The 19,978-nt window shown below is 37.4% G+C and overlaps 1 protein-coding gene across 5 annotated transcripts in view; it reads left to right on the plus strand.

The window, feature by feature from the left end:
* Window positions 1–19,978, plus strand: part of FRYL (FRY like transcription coactivator) — a 251,245-nt gene that overhangs the window by 154,086 nt on the left and 77,181 nt on the right. For 4 of the 5 annotated variants that reach the window (XM_088021180.1, XM_088021179.1, XM_028100519.2 and 1 more), the window contains 11 exons: window positions 1,125–1,211; window positions 3,828–3,999; window positions 4,641–4,773; window positions 6,944–7,051; window positions 10,026–10,263; window positions 11,346–11,531; window positions 12,075–12,161; window positions 13,256–13,524; window positions 16,062–16,257; window positions 17,279–17,403; window positions 19,011–19,068. In XM_088021180.1, coding sequence (XP_087877306.1) covers window positions 1,125–1,211; window positions 3,828–3,999; window positions 4,641–4,773; window positions 6,944–7,051; window positions 10,026–10,263; window positions 11,346–11,531; window positions 12,075–12,161; window positions 13,256–13,524; window positions 16,062–16,257; window positions 17,279–17,403; window positions 19,011–19,068 — 1,659 coding nt within the window. The remainder of the gene's footprint in view (window positions 1–1,124; window positions 1,212–3,827; window positions 4,000–4,640; window positions 4,774–6,943; window positions 7,052–10,025; window positions 10,264–11,345; window positions 11,532–12,074; window positions 12,162–13,255; window positions 13,525–16,061; window positions 16,258–17,278; window positions 17,404–19,010; window positions 19,069–19,978) is intronic. The other variant, XM_088021178.1, reaches the window with a different exon arrangement.

Here is a 19,978-nt window from a genome sequence, read left to right on the forward strand (position 1 = left end):
CTGCTCCCTCTGCCACAAACAAAGAGCTGCCAAGGGAGGAAGTCATCACAGTGGCCTCGGAATCTTGCTGCTGACGTGCTCCCCATCAGTCCCCATCAGTAGAAGCTTCCTTCCGTCTCCTGTCTTCCTCCTCTTCCTTATGTATGCCAGTTCCCTTGGACACATATGACTATACCCTTTGGCAGAGTCTAAATCACATCCCAAAGCCCACTGTTCTGAGGAACCCTGGGAAATAAGATTTGAGCTTTCTAGTCTCTGCAGTAAAGGAAGGTTTATTAGAAGGGGGTTCAACAGGTGCTGAGTGAGCAAATCCCAGGTTTTGGCCACATTCCCTCTGGGGACATGAAGCCCAGGGGTACCTCATCAACTAAGGAAAATGCTTTGATTTCAGAATATTCATTGTGTCCTCTTTGAACTGAAACTGTGATGATTTTGATGATTTAGATCATCTATAATGTAATTATTTTGAACAGTGAAGAAATAAGGAATATTTAAATAAAATTAATACATTTCTATTTACTGGAGCACAGAACTAATGATGATTCAATGGGTATAAATGTGTCGGTAAGGTGAATGAAAGCAAATTGTGCTTGAGAGTTTGTGTTCAGAAAACTTTTGCCTTTGGTGCACATCTCTATTTTTTCTTACCCTCAGATCTCTCCCTTGGATTAATCACCTCACACCAATGAGAACTGTGTGACTCCTCTCAAACCTCAGTTAATCTTACTAATCTTTTCTTTCTCTGGAGGTTTCCTTCCTGGAGACCTATTCTGCCTGTCTCAGGATGAACTCACTGCTCTCTAGGCCTGCTGCATGGCTGTTTGCTTTTGTCATCATTCTGGGAATTCCTTCACTTAGATTTTGGGGTGTGATTTTGGTAAATGAGTGTTTAAAACGTTTATCCTATTTGTTGGGATATTAAATCATTTGATAATTAAGTAACATTTATAGTCATATTTTTTAACCTTTCTTCATAGGTATATTTCTTTTGTCCATCTAGATTTTTGAAGTTCTTAATGGGCACAGACCTGTGTTGTTGCCATTATATGTATAATTCTGCACATGATACCCAACACATAGTAGTAGAAAGTTATAAGGATTCCTTGATTGTTATTTTTTTCTAGGAACGTTTGGATTTTGCAATGAAAGAAATAATATTTGATCTTCTCAGTGTTGGAAAATCTACTAAAACTTTCACCATTAATCCAGAGGTAAAAAAAAATTATATATATATATATATATATATATATATATAATACGGTAATACCCTGTCCTATATAATCTTTTTATTTTATTTTTTTTAGAGCAGTTTCTGGAATCAGAACGCTTAGACTCAAATCACTAGTTAGAAGCTTTACTTTTAATTACCAGTGTGATCTGAGGCCAGTTATTTCACCTTTCTGATTGCCGACTCAGTAGTTTAATAGCATGGTGAAAAGTCTTAATCAAGAGAGGAAGTTTTCCAGATGAGTCAGCTCAGCTGACTTCTGTAGGTTGTGATATGAGCTCAGGTTTCTTTTATCAATATTAGTATCAGATTTTTAAATATCATTTATTTAGCATTTCTTGAGCACCAAAAATGTGTCAGGCACTGTTTTAAGTATTAGAGACAAAACAGGCAAAATTCTTTTTCCCCAGGTGGAGTTTACGATTACAAAAAAAAAATAGGCAAAAGAATTAAATATTAAACATTTCCTACTTCTGTGGCCTTGTTATTCACTTAGTAAACTCTAACTCACTCTTTAGACATTACATTTTCAGATTGTTCAAAAGTATTTTACAAACTAATTGCTTACTAGAATCAAATCACATTGGAGAATATAAAAAGGTTACTATCTCTTATTTCTTTAAAATTACTGTGCTGGTCCTTCTCATAATCAAATCCTAAAATATATATTTATGTAGTTAACAAAGGAGTTGGAAAGTTATTGAAGCTTTTCATTTGTAGGATTTTTAAGATACATTAAAGTTATTTCCAGGCTTAGAAAGTGAGGAGAAATGAGTGTTTTTATAGATGACATATTTAATATGGTTTCCAACCTTGGAAATCACATAATGAAAGAGATTTTCTTGAACATCCGTTTTCAAAAATATTCTCTCCATTGAACAATTTTATTTCTGAATATAAGTTTTTTCCCCACTGAAGCTCTTGTAGGAGGAGTAGAAACTGTGAGTTCTGTTTTGTTGTCTTGTTCCATAGGCTTACTCTTTTAGGATTATCTTTAATCCCTATTTTCAGAATCTTTTCCAGCTTGTGAGAGCAAGTTTAGTTAAAGCCAGAAAAAATTATCCATTTAATCAAATACATGCAAATTGCAATACACTGGAAGAATGAATAAGTGGGGGTACTTCTGTGAACCCCAGTATATTATGGTGATTTTCCACTTCCTTCATGATGTTTTCTATGACTGTGTGACGGGACCATATGATGTTTAGACTAAGGGAGGACACTGGTGCTATGTCGTATATAAAGATGAGTAAAGTTTAAAACTTTAATCTTATTTAAATAGATTTAAAAATACATATAAATAAAAATACATATAAAATAAATACAAATAAAAATACATATAAATACAATATATATAAATAAAGATGAGTAAAGCTTTAAACTTTAATCTTATTTAAACAGATTAAAAATACATACAAATAAATTTTATTTATTTCCTGTATTCCAGTGAGCTATCCTGCACACCCATTGGGATGCACATGGCCACTTTAGAGACCACTCCCATAGGGCAGAGACAGTGGTGGCTTGGGCTGAGAACCGTGGTGGTGCAGCCGGAGAGGAGATTGTTGACCCTGGAAAGAAACCTTGAGAAGGGATTGTGGTTGAGGGGAAAGTGCACTTGGCTTGAACGAGTTGAACCTGAGGCATCTTTTTGACATCCAAGTAAAGATGTCAAGTGGGTCTGAGGGTCTGAGTTCAGAGAAGTGAGGCTTCACATTGGCGGGGGATGTGGTGTGGGTGGTAACGGAAGCCATGTAGATACGTGAGGTCACTCTGGGAGAGAAAACCTAAAGATAGGAGAAGGCAGTCTAGGACCTCGTCTTGAAGCAGTCTCACATTGACTGCGGCGAAAGGAGGCCAAAGCTGAAGTGTCAGCAGAGATGACTCAGCCAGCCGTGGCACAGATGAGTCAGAGGAAGGGAGTGTTTCAGAAAACAAGGAAGAGTTGACCGTGTCCTGTGCTGCTTGAAAAGTCACTAATGAGGGAGAGTTGCTTCAGGGAAGTATTATGGGGAGGACTTGCTCCATTAAGATAACTGAGCATAGTTAATGGAAGTAAACAGAATATCCAGTTGAAAGGGAAGTGTTGAAGATGCAAGGGAGAGAAGGGCTAAATGGTGGTGTACCATTGTCGGGAAAGCAAGAGCAGATGGGATCCTAACACCGAGGAAGCCCAGCGCCCCCTTGACTGTCTGTCATCGGAATGAAGGAGAGGGAGAAGAGGTATTAACCTTGTGACAGACTGAGGACAGTTGATGGATTTTCCTTCTGTGAAGTAGGAGACCTATCATCTGCTTAGAGAGAGGAGGGGATGGTAGGAGGGTAGGATTGCTGAGGAAGGAGGAAAGTGGTTTGAAATAAGCTTTCTAGAGAATAGGAGAGCCAGTTGGCCTCAGAAGTGAAGGGGCGGCATTTGGGAATTTGGTATTAAACTGTAATGCCTGGACTATTTAAAAGACATTGGACAAGAAAAGTTAGTTTTCCTCATGCCCTCCTGCCTCCCATCCTCCCCGGGGTTAATTGACGAGATGTTTTCAACATGAAAAAAGGATGTTTTCTGACACTTTGATTTCATTCTGGAACTTTTTTTTTCCTGAAGAGAATGAACATAGGCCTCAGAGTCTTCCTTGTAATAGCAGACAGCTTGCAGCAGAAGGATGGGGAGCCGCCGATGCCCACAACAGGGGTTATTCTTCCCTCAGGAAACACTCTTCGTGTCAAGAAAATTTTTCTCAACAAAACCTTGACAGATGAAGAAGCAAAAGTCATAGGTTAGTGTTAACTAGGCCAAACAAACTGCTTTGTGATACAAATATTTAATATTCTTTTGAAAAAATTTGTGATCGGGACGCCTGGGTGGCTCAGTCGGCTAAGCGTCTGCCTTCGGCTCAGGTCATAATCCCAGGGTCCTGGGATCAAGCCCCACATCGGGCTCCCTGCTCAGCGGGAAGCCTGCTCCTCCCTCTGCTTGTGCTCTCCCTCTCTCTCTCGCTCCCTCTCTCTGACAAATAAATAAAATCTTAAAAAAAAAAAAAGTTTGTGATCAAATCTAAAATGAAAATATTGGTCTAATATGGTTATTCCAGTACAGAATGATAGAAAAAGTGAATACAGTTTTGATAATACCTATACGTTTTCATATTAAGAGTCTTCCAATTCAGTCTTTGTTTTCTTACATGATATATTCACTGCATTTTGTACTTCCTTCAAAGTAATTTTAGTTCTGTGCATGAGTTGTACACATTACTGAAGTTGATCATGAGGGAGAAGAGTATATCACAGTTGAAATTCCTTCCTTGGTGACTACAATAGCTGATGTCCTTTAAAGATAGGCTTTTATTTTTTATGGAAGGTACGGCTATTCTTTATCTAATTTCTGACATTTTATAACTGTGAGGTTTTTTTCCCCTAGGAATGTCAGTGTACTATCCTCAAGTGCGTAAAGCATTAGATAGCATTCTCAGACATTTGGACAAAGAAGTTGGGAGACCGATGTGTATGACTAGTGTGCAGATGTCCAATAAGGAGCCCGAAGACATGATTACGTATGTAGTAAACTACTTCTCTTCATTGCTATTTCAGTTTTCGTTAAGAGGTTCATTCTTGCTTCCTTCCTTTTTCCTCTGGAGTTGTCCCATATTGCCATCTGCTGCAGTTTTTAATACAGTGATTCCTTCCACGTGCTCAGTTTTATTCTTTAAAGTGCTATCAAATGAGTATAGAAAGCAAAAGTCCTCCTGGATCTCAGTGTAGTTGCCAGTGACAAGGCCCTATCCTTGTTCCGTGACCGACAGATAAATCCCGGTTATCCTTGACACGTGTGGATATGGTTGGTTTAATAAGTCAAACACATACTCTTATTTCCAGAACCCCAGCAAAAAAGAAAACCTAAAAATCTCCCGGTAACAAGAGGTACAGAGAGGAATAATGTGAGTAGTTTTTTTGAAACAGTACCTCTGCCCCCCGCCCCAGGTTTGTCATTGCTTGTCATCCCAGCATCTTTTTTCTTATTGTTAGGGACTCTCTCCTCCAGAGGATGTATTGTATGGCAATAACTTGTTTTATTTGCTAGTAAGTATCTACATATCCTGTAATAAGGGAGGACATTTTTTAAACTATTAATGTCTGCATTGTAGGTTTTCGAACACCAAACTGGATATTTGATCTCTCAATTTAATTAATATAGAGTTATTGTATAATAGCATATGCTAACATCTTTGAGAACTTCTCCAGTGTTGACATTTTTTTCCCTCTGCCTACCTTTCTCTGGAAAGTCTCTGTCCTCTTTGTCACAGCCACCTTCCTTGCAGTGTGACAGAGTTTGTCCTCACCAGCTTCCCCTGGCTGTAAGTGGGGTCTGCAAACACAGCAGCATCAACACTCCCTGCCGGCTATTCCCTCTGCAGCACCACTCATGTTTGATTCGAATTTCACCTCCAGCAATACTGCTTTTCCTCTAACTGCTGCACTTGTGTCTTTGTTGGCCAGTTTCCTCTTCTGATGATCCCTGTTTGTAAAATGTCACCTGTGTTTATCACTGGGGACCAGGAAGCAACACAGTTACCCGCTTTGCTGTCTGTATGAAGGCGTGAAGAGCATGCGACTCTTGTTCTCGGGGTCGTGAGTTCGAGTCCCATGTTGGATGTAGAGATTACTTAAATAAATAAAACTTTAAAAAAAAAAAAGAAAGAAAAAGTGACATGATTAGTCAGGGATTATGATGTGTAATCTGTTATTTACATAGTGATTTGCGGGCTGTAGAGCTAGCAAGGAAACTGGTATTATTTAACTGAATTGTTGTAACTGAATTCATGCATATTGGAACCATTTAAAGAGAAGACTGACTATATAAAATCTTTAAAAGTAAGTAGCAAGGCTTTTGCCACTATAACGAATACTGACCCAAAATGCTTAAAACATCCAAATTCTTTTCTACCTGAGAATTTTTTAGGCCACCTCAAGAACAATTTGGATAAAATAAACTAAAATCCTCATCTTCAAATATAGACCAAAATAAAAACAAAAACCAGTGCATTAAGAAGATATTTAAATTTTTTAAAAATCATTGAATAACTAGAAGAAAATATAGTAGAAATAAATTGAATCGAGCCTCTGAAGGAACCAGGATTTTCAAAATTGGAAATTATGTAGAATTTTAAATTCATATATTTGTGTGTATTTCTGTATATCCTGAAGGAAGATAAAAAAATAGTACTAACAGTGGAATATGAGAGTGTCTGTTTTTTAAGACCCTTGTTAATGTATATTAAATGAAAAACTTTTTTTGGTTAATTTTGTAGGTTCTTAAAATAACGAATGTTTGGTTAATAATAGCAATATTATTTATTATGATTTAATAATTAAATATTCTTTATTAAAGGTTAGGTACTGATTAAATTATATTTAATTTTTAATTTAAAATAATTGTATTCTAAATAATTAAATATTATTATTTAAACATAATAGTTCCTGTGGCTTTCCAATTACTGAAAATCTTTTTTGCTTCCTAGAGGTGTTTTCTTTCCTGAATTATCTCTTTATTCTTTTGTCGACTTATACTGATGACTATTTACTGGATTTGTATGAATTCTTTTTATATTAAATACATTAAACTTTTTTAGGGGAAGGAGACTCCTATTTTCTATAATTATTTTTCCAACTTTCATTATCTAGCACATTTAATAAACTTATTAAATCCTGTTATATATTTTTCAGGGGGGAAAGAAAACCCAAAATTGATTTGTTTAGGACTTGTATTGCTGCTATTCCAAGGTTGATTCCTGATGGCATGAGCAGAACTGACCTCATTGAACTGTTAGCAAGGTAAATGAGAATTACTCTTTGCTATGTTACTTTTTACCTCTTTCAGTCCCTTTAAATTTTGAATACACCCTGTTACTGTTCTCATGAATACAGTAATAAAGACATGTTCACTCCTTTTACTTGATAAACTTTCTAAACTTCCATTTTGTCTTTTATGTTTTGCTGAACACCTTCTACCCACTCATTTTTAACTTTTTAAAGTTCTTTTGGGTACCTCTACAAATCCTATTTTTCTATTTTCTAGCTTTCCATCTAGTATATTTCTTAGAATTTAGACAAGGCATTATTCCTTAGCAGATGTGTGGGTTACCCCTGGGCAGTGAGCTGTTGGGTTAACTCTTGCAGTCATTCTTGTAACACCCAGGGTGGTGACCAGATCTCATTGTCACTAATTTCTCCTGTCGCAGAACCTGTTGGGTTCAAGTTTTTGCTTCTCTTTCCTCTGTCGGGCTTGTCACAGCTTTATAAAATAAGAAATACCATGCCAACCAAATTTAAATACTTGCTCCCAAAACTAATTCTAAGCGGAGGTGAAGGCTTGTTGAAAGCTGCTTTTTTGTTGATGGACTTAGGGATTCCGTAGATAAGGGGTCAGCAAACATTTTTCTGTGAAGGCCCCAATGGGAGATATCTTAGGATGTGCAGGTCACATGGTCTCCAGTGCTGCGCAAAAGCAGCGGAGGACAGCCTGTAAAGGAGGGGGCGTGGCCGTGTTCCCATGGCGCCCCCTGCATTTTGGCCCTGGAGCTGTAGTTCGCTGGCCTCTGCCGTAAATGAAAGACCAAGTATCATGGCAGGGGTACTTGACTGTATTGAAAGATGTTTACTGGTTGCCAGGCACTTATCGCTAAGAATTAAGTTAAATTCGCCGCGAACAGCTAGGAGACTTCAGCAACCCTTTACCTCCTCCTCGAAAACACCTAGGATTTCACACACCTGTCACTACCCTAGCCTCAACCGTTGCAGGTTGCCATCAAGATACAGAATGGCATTTGTCTTCTCCATTCAGGATTCTGAGGGCAGAAAAGGCATTACTTTGAAACTTTGCACCATGAGATCAGTTCATCCCTTTCCACTTTCTTAATTTTTGCTGTGAATTGGATTGAAGAGTTACAAAGTTCATGTCAGTGTTAGGGAAGGGAAAGAGGTTTAATGATTTGTAATGGTATTCCTTGGAAAAACAGTAAACAGCTCTTACTCAGTTGTACTCTTACTCCTCCCCTTAAGTTAACTCTTCTGCACCTTTGTGGATGGCGATCCCATATCCCCCACCAAAAAGAACCTGCATCCATAAGGGGCAGGGATTGGGGAGCCTAGTGAAGGGAGCAAACATCTGATCAGTGAATGACAGCTTTGTGACTTGCTTTGCTTCTTTCCCCTATGCGATTCATTTTCTCATTTACTTCAGCAGCAAGGAAGATTCTAGGGTCTGTTCTATTTTGTCTCTCATTCTTATCATTTGGACTTATGATCTCTAAATCTTGGGTTTTTTATTTTTTAATTAAAGCAAGTAAACAAAGATGCATTTGTAAATCTGTATGCTAAGTCTAAGAAAAGTTAATTCCACTGCCTTAAATTAGCGAGGCTACCTTGTTGTTCTCTACACAGTGCGAGTTAACTCCTGAGGGTATATCCTGAGTTACACAGATAGGGGCAAGATGGACACGTATACTTTTGGGGATTTAAGGGATGTTGAAATCATCTTTAAAGTCAGCATCATGGAGACAGTCACTGTTTTTCCACAGTACCTCCCTTGGGGCCACTATCAGAGACAGAACACTGGGCTAGAGAGCCTGAATCTGGCCCCGTATGATATTTCTGCTGCTGCTGGTTCGTGGCTTACTTCCAAGTCTGTCGAGCTGTAATAAATGTTCTCTCTGGTCTCACTGTCAGTGGAAGGTTGGCTTAGTGAAGACCAGAACTGAGTTCAGCAGGGTGAAGATGGTGATATCACCTTCCACCTAAAGCACACAAGCTTTCTTCTGCTGTCAGGATAATTCCACCCTCCCAGCTTCCTAAGCATGTCATTGTGGCATATTCGTAATATTAGCTACTTAGCTTATTCACTCAGGCTCTTCCTAACTCTGATGCGTGTGTCCTGATGGTCAGTCACTAAAGAAATCCTCTTCAGCCCCAAGTCAGAAACTCTTGCCCATAGAGTATTATATGATGATAGCTTCACTACTGCAACCATCTTTTATGGTTTTCTTGTTTATCATTTTCTGCTTTATGTTCTGGTAAAATCCTTTAGTTAATATTACTTTCATGTCCTCCTATTGTTTTGATATCTTTAGAAGGTAACTTTATGTAGCCTCTCCTCGAAGTCTCTTTAGGGACTTCTGTGTTAGATCAACACTTTTTTTTCCTATTTTTTTTCTAGGTTCACCCTATTTATGATGTTACTCCAAAATTTACTCTGACGCTTCAGGATTATTTCTGTTAAATTGCTTTCATCTTGGTTTATTCAATTTTCTTGTTTACAATCAGCCATCTTATATTTAACTGTAACCTCAGCAGCATGAAAAAAATGCCAGATAAATCATGTTCTTTCCATTGATAATAAAGGACTAAACAAATGTGCGATAGTGCTAAGATATTGTATGATTGGATATAATTTTTGACTGATTACAAGATAACATATAGCGTTTTAAGGATTTAAGAATTTTTTAAATGTATTTCTGATATGTCAGTCTGTATTTTTTAAAGTACAGCATTTTAATTATTGTCAAACTTATTATCTGAATTATAGTAAAAGTACCAACTACTATTAATAGATTTATTTGTGAATTTAAACAAATGGATATAGAATGACATAGGGGTGAATATATACAAAAGGTGAACATTGGTTCCTATCTTCAGACTTCTTAGGAATCAGTGAAGAGGACATATTTTTTAAGTTCCTAGTTTTAAGTTTTAGATGATAAAACTACTTGGAAGGTTTTGAGGTTTGCTAATGGAATTTTGTTCTTGGTAGGCTCACAATTCATATGGATGAAGAACTGCGTGCTCTGGCTTTCAATACCCTCCAGGCACTAATGCTTGATTTTCCAGATTGGCGGGAAGATGTGCTTTCAGGATTTGTTTATTTCATTGTTCGTGAAGTGACTGATGTCCATCCCACGCTTCTTGATAATGCTGTAAAGATGTTGGTACAATTAATAAACCAGTGGAAACAAGCAACCCAAGTGCATAACAAAAACCAAGACTCCCAGGTACCAGATTCTTTTGAATGGTCCCTTTGCGTGTGGTCAGTGGTAAATGACCAGCAGTGGTGTTAATATATGTTGATTTCTTGAAAACTGAACATTTGTGTAGTTTTGTGTACTTCGGAAGTATTCGTAATCCCTTAAACTGAACCTTCCTGCAGTTCAGATATTAAATACAGTGTGTATCCAACCTTTCCAACCTTCTTCCTTAGGCAACAATTAGGTTTAGAATGAACCCAGAGACTAGAGGCAATGCTTGCTTACGTTTAGGCTATTTCCAATACATTTAAAGCTGATAGAATAATAATTTTTGGTAGTATTCCATTTGAGTTATTTGATTATTTTACCATGACACTAGTCCTTGCTTCACATATACAATCTGTATGTTTCTTTAACATGAAAGGTGCTCAAATTATTGATTTCTATAATGGATTGTCCTAGAACCTTGGAATTCTAGAGCTGAATCATCTAAATCAGTCCAGTTTCTCAACCTTTAGTGAGCATAGAAATCACTATGGGCCTGAGCACCTGGGTGGCCTAGTCAGTTGAGTGTCTTAGGCTCAGGTCATGATCTTGGGCTCCTAGGATCGAGCCCTGCGTCGGGCTCCCTGCTCAGTGGCGAGTCTGCTTGCCCCTCTGACTCTCTCTCTCAAATATATAAATAAAATCTTTAAAAAAAAGGGGGGGTTAAGAAATCACTAGGGGCCCAAGAATCTCTATTTCCTACAAGCTCCTGGGTGATGCCATGCTGCTGGTCTACACTTTGAGTTCAAATGGTCCAATTCAATCCCCTCATTTTCCACAGAGAAACGTTAGACCAAGAGTGACTAACAGTGTCAGCTCCAAGATTACAAAGCAGCCAGAGAATGGTAGAAGTTCAGTACAGAATTCATATTTAGACTGCCAACTAAATGCTTTTTTCTTCTGTGTATCCTGTTAAATTTTTATAAATTAAATATTATTTAAATTGCTTGAGCCCAGGCAGACCTGAAGCTGTAATTGATATAATATGCTTTCCTCTTTATTAATGGTTGTACTGGAATGTCTACACATATTATTTTATTTTTAACTTCTATCTATTTTTCAAGCATGGTGTGGCTGATGGAGCGTCTCATCCCCCTGCTCTGGAAAGGAGCCCGTATTCCAATGTAGTCCATGTGGTGGAAGGGTTTGCACTCGTCATTCTCTGTAGCAGTCGACCTGCCACTAGGAGATTAGCCGTCAGTGTCCTTAGAGAAATACGGGCTCTGTTTGCACTTTTGGAAATACCTAAGGTAAGATTTAGGTATATCATTTAATTATCCAGTGAAAGTACAGAAAAACTCTCCTGTTGTTCATTCTTACTCCATTTCCGTTAGCTACTCTGCAGATATAACTTACCTTTGTAACAAAGGAACAAAGTTATTTGTGTTTTTTTTTAATAAATTTTTGTACAAACCCTTGTGTCGAGGGCTTTCGATAGATCGCAGCGAGGGAGCTACTCTGCTACGTAGGAAACCCCGACCCAGAAGCAGGTCGTCTACAAGTGGTTTAGCACCAGGTTCCCCATGAACGTGCGTTGCGTGACGGGCGAGGGGGGTGACCCCCTTTCCAGCTGCGCCCTGTTTCCCCGGGACGAGGGGCTCTCCGCACGCAGTCCTCGGTCCCGACACGCAGTGGGGAGACAAAGTCTTTTTGACAGGGTCTAAACTAACCCACCTGCCCTCAATTCCATTTGTAACAAATGGTACTAATGTGAATTTTGTTATGTTTTCTTAGATTTGGCTACTTTTCTTAATATTCCTAAATATTTTTAGACATATGATACTTTTTTATAGGGTGATGATGAATTAGCCATCGACGTGATGGACAGGCTGAGCCCATCCATTCTCGAGAGCTTCATACATCTCACTGGGGCCGATCAGGTAACTGGAATGATTTCATGCTCTCCAGTCTTGGAGCTTTAGACAGACATATATGAATTTCCTTTATAAATTTAATGCATTGGAAAGTATTTTATGCCCAAGTCATAAGTAATTTGACTCAATAAGATGAAGAAAAACACTTTGTCAGCACACACAACTAAGAATGGTTTGATTTTTTTTGAAAGGTCATACATCAGGATTCCCAGATGGACGTAAATGTAACTATCAAACTTTACTTCTTGAAATTTTTTCTTCCCATGTGGAATACATGAACAAGGTTTCTGTGCTCTCTGTGTGACAGTTGGCTCTTACAACTCTACAATTTAATGTATAACCGAGGGAGATGATAAAAAATTTTATAAACCTAAGTGATGATTATAAATCTGTACAATTTAAAGAATTCTGCTTTAGAATATTAACTATGATTTATGCCAACAAAAAGAATAGTGAATGACTCTCTTCTAGTGCCTAAAGCCCTGCCTGCCTCATGGCAGGTGTTTTGTAAGTATCTGTTGACTTGATAGAGTGAATTGAGCCTTTGTTCAGTTTAAGACTCCATTTGTTTTTGTTGTTGTTCAAATGACACATAATTTGCTCTGAAGGTAAATCTTTATCTCCTCAGTATAAGAGCTTAGAATATCGTTGAACAAATATTTAAGAATATGTACCTCTGGCGGAGTCCATTTTCATGTCTGTTCTACTTACGCATATTTAGGGCACATCAGCATAAAGTTAATGGTCCATTTTTCAGTTCCCAGCAGCTTTAGTACGCCCATGAAAGTTGCCAGTTCCTATATGAATTACATAAGTCGTGGTTCTTCACCTTTTTGGTTTATAGATCCTTGTGAGACTGATGAAAGCTATGGAATCTCTCTCCAGAAAAACACATGTACACACATACACAAAAAAATGTTATGTGCAATTTCAGGAATTCACTACTCCCTCAAACCCATCTGGGCCTCATTAGAACCTCTGTTTTAGAACCTCTGTTCTAGAAACTACCAATAGGCCACATATAGTTTAATGCAATTCGTATGGCAAAACTTGGTGAAAGTTACTCAAATGTGTGATAATCTGTTTTTTTCTCTACATAGACTACTTTGCTGTATTGCCCTAGCTCGATAGATTTACAGACATTGGCGGAATGGAACTCTTCTCCTATCAGCCACCAGTTTGATGTGATTAGTCCATCACACATATGGATATTTGCACACGTGACCCAAGGCCAAGACCCATGGATTATAAGTCTCTCCAGTTTTTTAAAGCAGGAAAACCTTCCCAAACACTGCTGTACAGCTGTGAGCTATGCTTGGATGTTTGCATACACAAGACTTCAGTTGTTGTCCCCACAGGTTGATATAAAGTAAGTTATTTTCCTAGTGTAAATTTTAAAATGTGTAGACTGTCAGTGTTTGTAAGTATGTATTTGAAAGGTCATACAAGTTGGAAATGCCACAAATAAATAACATGCCATAATGTATTGATGTATTAAGGAGGGAGATGAAGGATGTAAAGGATGTAGTCCTATAATGCCTTCATCCTTTTCATGTCAGTCTTACCAGATTGTTAGTTTACTTAATAGCACAGTGCTTGGTACATGGTACGTGTCTGATGAATCCGTCCGTATTGAAGGAAAGCATCTGAAGAGGAGTATGGGTGTGGATGTAGGTAAGCTTATAGATGAAGGGTGTGACGTGAAGAGATAGTAAGCTCAGTGACCTGTCTTTTCCTGATGACACTATAAGGAAGGCCATCTGCCGATAGGGATTAGTGATAATAACATTGGGCTTTCATTTGGAGGATAATGGTAAAAATTTGGAGTAACTGATGATGTGATAAAGAAGGTCATCATAAGCTGCAATTAATTTCTTCTTGCTCTCTTTTTTTTTTTTTTTTAAGATTTTTATTTATTTGTCAGAGAGAGCACAAGCAGGGAGAGCAGTAGAGGGAGAGGGAGAAGCAGGCTCCTCACTGAGCAAGGAGCCCGATGTGGGACTCGATCCCAGGACCCTGGGATCATGACCTGAGCCGAAGGCAGATGCTTAACCGACTGAGCCACCCAGGCGTCCCAATTTCTTCTTGCTCTTAAATATAAAAGAGAATTTTTGAACCTGAATTTGAGTTCCTGATTTCACTTGATCTAGTATGCCATTCATCAGATCACATGGAATGAGTACCCTCATCGTATAAGTTGCCCATATAAACCCAACACCCAGACAGACCTAACACCTTAGGCTCACATGAAAGGCTGTCCAAACTTGGCTCTAGTCTATATGTTTTTCCCTACTTTCTGTCATGGCTGCCTATGTATTCTTATGTTGGAACCAAAAGAACTTCTCAGAGTTCACTGCATGGGTCTACGGTTTCTATTCTATGAGTTTTTGTTCCCATGAACCTAGAATGCCTTTTGTCTTCTGTATCTTCTATATGTGGATATCTGATGTATCTTAAATTCCACCTTATTTTTAAAGCCTTCTCTTACATCTCCAACCCAGAGTAATCATTCCCTCTTTTGGATTTGAATACAGATATTTTTGGTACTTCTGTATGTGTATGCACACTTACTGTATATCTGTGTAGATCTTAGGAATTGTGTATTAGATGGTATTTTTTTTAGTGAAAATTGACACTTGCCACCTTGCATAAATAACATTTATGACCTTATCTTAGTTTCCCCTAATTGCCGTATTTCAAATTAGAAGGCCTCTCCTACTACCATTTTCTATCTCTTCTGTTGTTCTTCATTGCACTTGGCACCATCTGACATTGTTTTATTTATTTCTGTACTGTATATCTTCCCTGGTACACGTGATGACAGTGATTGTTTACAGGGTCGGTTTGGTTTTGTTTTACTGCTGTCACAGTATTTTCTAAAATAATAAAACACTTGATGAATTAATGAAGTGCTATGTTTGCTTTGCTTATCTTAATATATAAATGTATTGAAGCTTAGGACTATATGTATTAGTATTTTTCTGTTTTGTTTTGCTGTCAGTCCTTAACCCCACCAGAATTTTGGTGTTTGGAAAGATTTATAGAATTATTCCAACATATTTTATTGGTCTAATGTTTTAAGACAGAAATTTGACAGAAGCCTTAAAAATGTAGCTATTCTTTTGATGCTGCAGTTCCATTTTCAAGAATTTACCCAAGAAAATAATTAAACCTTTATTTGGTTAAGCATATATTCAAATGTATAGTGTTGTGTATTATAGGGAAAAATTGCTCTTAGCTAAAATGTCCAATAATGAAAATTTGGACAAAAAACCTGAAGGTTTGGACAATAAATCCTGATAATCTTTATAATAACATAGCATACAGTCATCAAAAATGATGTCACAGAAGTATATTCATTTAATGGAAGCTGTTTATTTTTATTTAATTTTTTTTTGGTTTTTAAAAAATATTTAATGGAAGATGCTTAAAAACACATTAAATACATGTGAATAGAAACAGTATTGTTCAGTTTTTATAAGTTAAAGGCGATATGTTCATGTATTTATATACATGTATGTATTTGAATTGAAGATGTATAAAAGAGTATCAGTGCTTATATTGACGTGGGGTTAAAGGTGATTTTCATTTTGTTTTCCGTTTTTTTTTTTTTACACTGAGCATGTATAATAAGTTATAAAATGTGGCCTGATAAAGTACTAACTTCGGTCACAAAAATAGCAGATTAAAATGATGCTATAATATGTTTTAATTTTCAAATAGTCATTTATATCTTACACCATTCCACAAAGATTCAGTGGTAGTAATAAAACTTCATGTTAACCATCTTTCCTAAATTGATAGAATTTAGCTTTAGTTAAAAAAAACAAAACAAAACAAAAAAAACACCTACAAAACACGTTGTATTATTTGTATCTACCTGTTTCTCCTCTTCTGTTTCCCCAGTAGCCCCATCAACGCTAAGAAAGTAAATACTACTGCAAGCAGTGACTCCTACGTGGGCCTGTGGAGAAACTATCTACTCCTGTGCTGTAGTGCAGCGGCCGCCACGTCCTCTTCTGCGTCGACAGGGTCTGTGAGGTGCTCCCCTCCCGAGACGCTGGCATCCACCCCTGATAGTGGCTACGGCATTGATTCCAAAGTAAGATTTCCCCGGCCGCCGCGGAGTCTGAAGGGCACCATGAAGCAGTGTTTTCATATTTCCTTTCCAGGACAATAAAGTAGTTGGGTTGAAAAGTTTATTACTTGTACTAATGATGAAAATAGTTCAAGGAGTCCTATTACTATGGATTCCTCGTTGGAATCAGTTACACACACACACACACACACACACACATACACACACACACACACAGTTTTTCTTCGATGAAAAGAGGGTCATGCTCATTAAATTCATCATATTTTTTTAAAGATTTTATTTATTTATTTGACAGAGAGAGACAGCCGGAGAGGGAACACAAGCAGGGGGAGTGGGAGAGGGAGAAGCAGGCTTCCAGCCGAGCAGGGAGCCCGATGTGGGACTCGATCCCAGGACCCTGGCATCATGACCTGAGCCGAAGGCAGACGCTTAACAGCTGAGCCACCCAGGCGCCCCTCATCATAATATTTTTTAAAGGAATTTTCATCCCCATTTTTCCTTATTTGATTTCCTATAGTTCTCACACTCCTCAGGATCCTAAAAAACTCATTTAAATAATTAAATGCCTTTGTAGAATTTCCCTAAATTATGTAATGATACTTGATAAGAACAGTTCTTAATAGTTATGAGGTGGTTGAAGAAAATTTAGAAAACTGAGTAAGATCTGGGTGTCTTAAACAGCAATGACTTAGAAATAATTTTGTTTAATTATTTTTATGCATCAAAACACATAGAATATCAGAATATCCTCCTACAGAGGAAGTCAGCCTATTATGTAATGGTAAGTATCTGTAAGAAATTAAGAGATTCACAGAACCCAAATTCTTTTAACGAACTTGCGGTGAACCATTGGACAAATGTTTAATGTTTTTAGATTCTGTACACCACAGGTGAATTTTGAAGTCCCATTCACAGTAACATTTCATCTACTCGTTGCCCTTGATGAAATACTGACGAAGTGCCAAGTTACTTAGTTGAATGTACTATCATTAATGGCTGCTATAAATATATCTATTTTTTCCAGATAATCGGCATCCCATCCCCTTCATCCTTGTTTAAGCACGTGGTTCCAATGATGCGCTCTGAGAGCATGGAAATCACAGAATCCCTTGTTCTAGGTCTTGGCAGGACCAACCCAGGAGCTTTTAGGTAACTATCTTCATATGTTTTCTCTATGCACTAAAATAGTAAATGTACTACTTGAGAGAAGGTGCGGTAGAGTTTTTATAATTAGGACAGTTCGTATCAGTCGCGACATTTACCAGTTGACGAGCCATGTGACATTTAACGAGTCATTTAATTTATTAGACCCTTTATTTCTTCATTTTGATTGAGCAAATAAGATTTCCCCAATGTTCTTCACAGAATTACTATGAAAATTTCAAATATACTGTGTATAAATATGTTATAAAAATGATAAAATGCCATGTAAATTTTTAATATTTTCCTACCTATTTAGACGATGATGTGATTATTTTATAGGTTTGGTCTGTTGCTTAAAACTTGCTTAAAACTTATTCGAGAGAATTAGATTATTTTTAAAAGAAATATTTATGTACATATTTTATATCATCCTTGATGTTTTTGATATTAACAAAGCAAATCCTTCATTTTTGCCTGAGATTCTGCTTTGTTGTTGCCTGCTGGGCCTTGTATTTATTCTTTTGAGATTGTCCTCTGTTGATCTAAGGTGATGTTTGATGTTTTATCTCAGATAACACATACAACAGAGACTAGGTTAGCAAATTGTAATAGGGCTATATTTGTGGGATGGCATTCATCATAAATGAGGTTTTGGATTATTTTATGACAAGTAAATACATTATTATGCTAATAGCAAAAAATGGGTTACAAAAATGATCTCAGCTTCTTAAAAAACAAGTTCTCATAAATAGAAACAATCCAAAAAAGAAACGATCCGGAGGCAAATACTTTAAATGTCTGCAGTAGTTTTATAGATGATGAAATCGTGGATGCATTTTATTTTCTTATTATCCTTTTTTATTTTCCCAATCATCTACAATGAGCACATTTTCAATTTAAAATCAGAATATAAGCAAAGATCAGATTATCATTTTCATGAAGTTCATGCCCTTTGAGTCATTAATTCCATTTGTAAGAATTAATCCTAAGGAGATAATCAGAAATGAAGACAAAGATGTTCACTGAGGCAGTATTTATAATAACAAAAATTAGATAAAATTGGAGCACCTGGCCGGCTTAGTCGGTGGAGCATGCGACTCTTGATCTTGAGATGGTGAGCTTGAGCCCCACGTTAGGTGTAGAGGTTACTTAAAAGTAACATCTTTAAAAAAAAAAATTGGATGAAATTTAATGAACCAGTAATAAATGAAAATGTTTAGAAAAATTATGGTATCCCACCCTGTTATAGAATGTTATGAACTAATTAAGGGCATGTGGATATCATTATGCTAGTGTTAAAGGAAGAGAGGATACCTTCTCATACCTGATAGGGTTTCAACTATATAAAACACACATGGGCTGCAAAACAATGGAACACCAATCTTGACGGTATTTACCTCTGCAAATTAGAATAGGTGGCCTGTACCATTTTTTTCTGCTTTCCCAGTGTTCTGTAGTGTGCACGTGTTCTTCTATAACTTAAAACAATGAAGGTTGTGTTTAAAGCAGTAGAGTTAGTCATTTCACATCATTATATTAGTATTTACCTATTTGCACATCAGATTATATCTGTTCAGCCATTAATTTAAAAATGTGTATAATTTTTCTTCTAGGGAACTAATAGAGGAATTGCATCCCATAATTAAAGAAGCACTCGAAAGAAGGCCAGAGGTAAGCCGTGTAGTTTTCTGTCATTAAATATTTATTTGGCAGATACTTACTGTCTTCTGTACATTATACCAAAAGTTAGAAATTGAGAAGTAAATATGTAAAAGATGGTCTGATGCAGTTTTCAGCCTTTTTTTTTTTTTTTTTAAGAGAGAGAGAGCACGCAGGGGTGGGGAGGGGCAGAGGGAGAGAGAGAGTCTTAAATAGGCTTCACATCCAGCATGGAGCCCAATGTAGGGCTTGATCTCATGACCCTGAGATCATGACCTGAACTGAAATCAAGAGTCGGACACTTAACTGACTGAGCCACCCAGACGTGGTGCTCCTCAACATTTTTTTAATATATAAAATTCTTCCTTACGCCCTCACAGAAGATCTAATGCAGAAATTCATTCTATAAAACATACTAAATTGCTGTAAAGTGGGGACAGTCAGGATCTAGATCGGGGTCAGCAAAGCTTTTCTGTAAATGGCCAGATAGTAAATATTTTCACCTTTGCAGGCCCTACTGTCTCTGTTGCAACTACTCAGTCTGCATAGACTACTAAACAAAGGGTCGTGGCTATATCCCAAAACAATTTTTTTTAGGCAGCAGTGGGCCAGGGTTGGCCTGAGGGCTGTATTTTGCCAACCCTGGGTCTACGTCCCTAATCTACAGATCTGTGTCAGGTTCTGAGCAACTTTTAGAAACCACAGGTCTAGTGGGACAGATAGATTGCAAACCATAATTATAACAACGTGTTACCCACTGGAATAAAATCACAGGTCAGAGGTTGCACAAACTGCAGAGAAGAAAACCTCTGGCTCTGCCTGTTGAGGAAAAGTAGGCCTGAAGCACTGATACTGAGGTGAAGTTTGAAGCATGTTCCCCAGTGGAGAAGCAAGAGAAAGACATTCTAGGCAGAGAAACAGC

Source organism: Eumetopias jubatus, unplaced genomic scaffold, assembly GCF_037043125.1.
Source record: "Eumetopias jubatus isolate StellerSeaLion01/CBP00866 unplaced genomic scaffold, mEumJub1_p1.0 scaffold_2, whole genome shotgun sequence".
Lineage (NCBI taxonomy): Eukaryota > Metazoa > Chordata > Mammalia > Carnivora > Otariidae > Eumetopias > Eumetopias jubatus.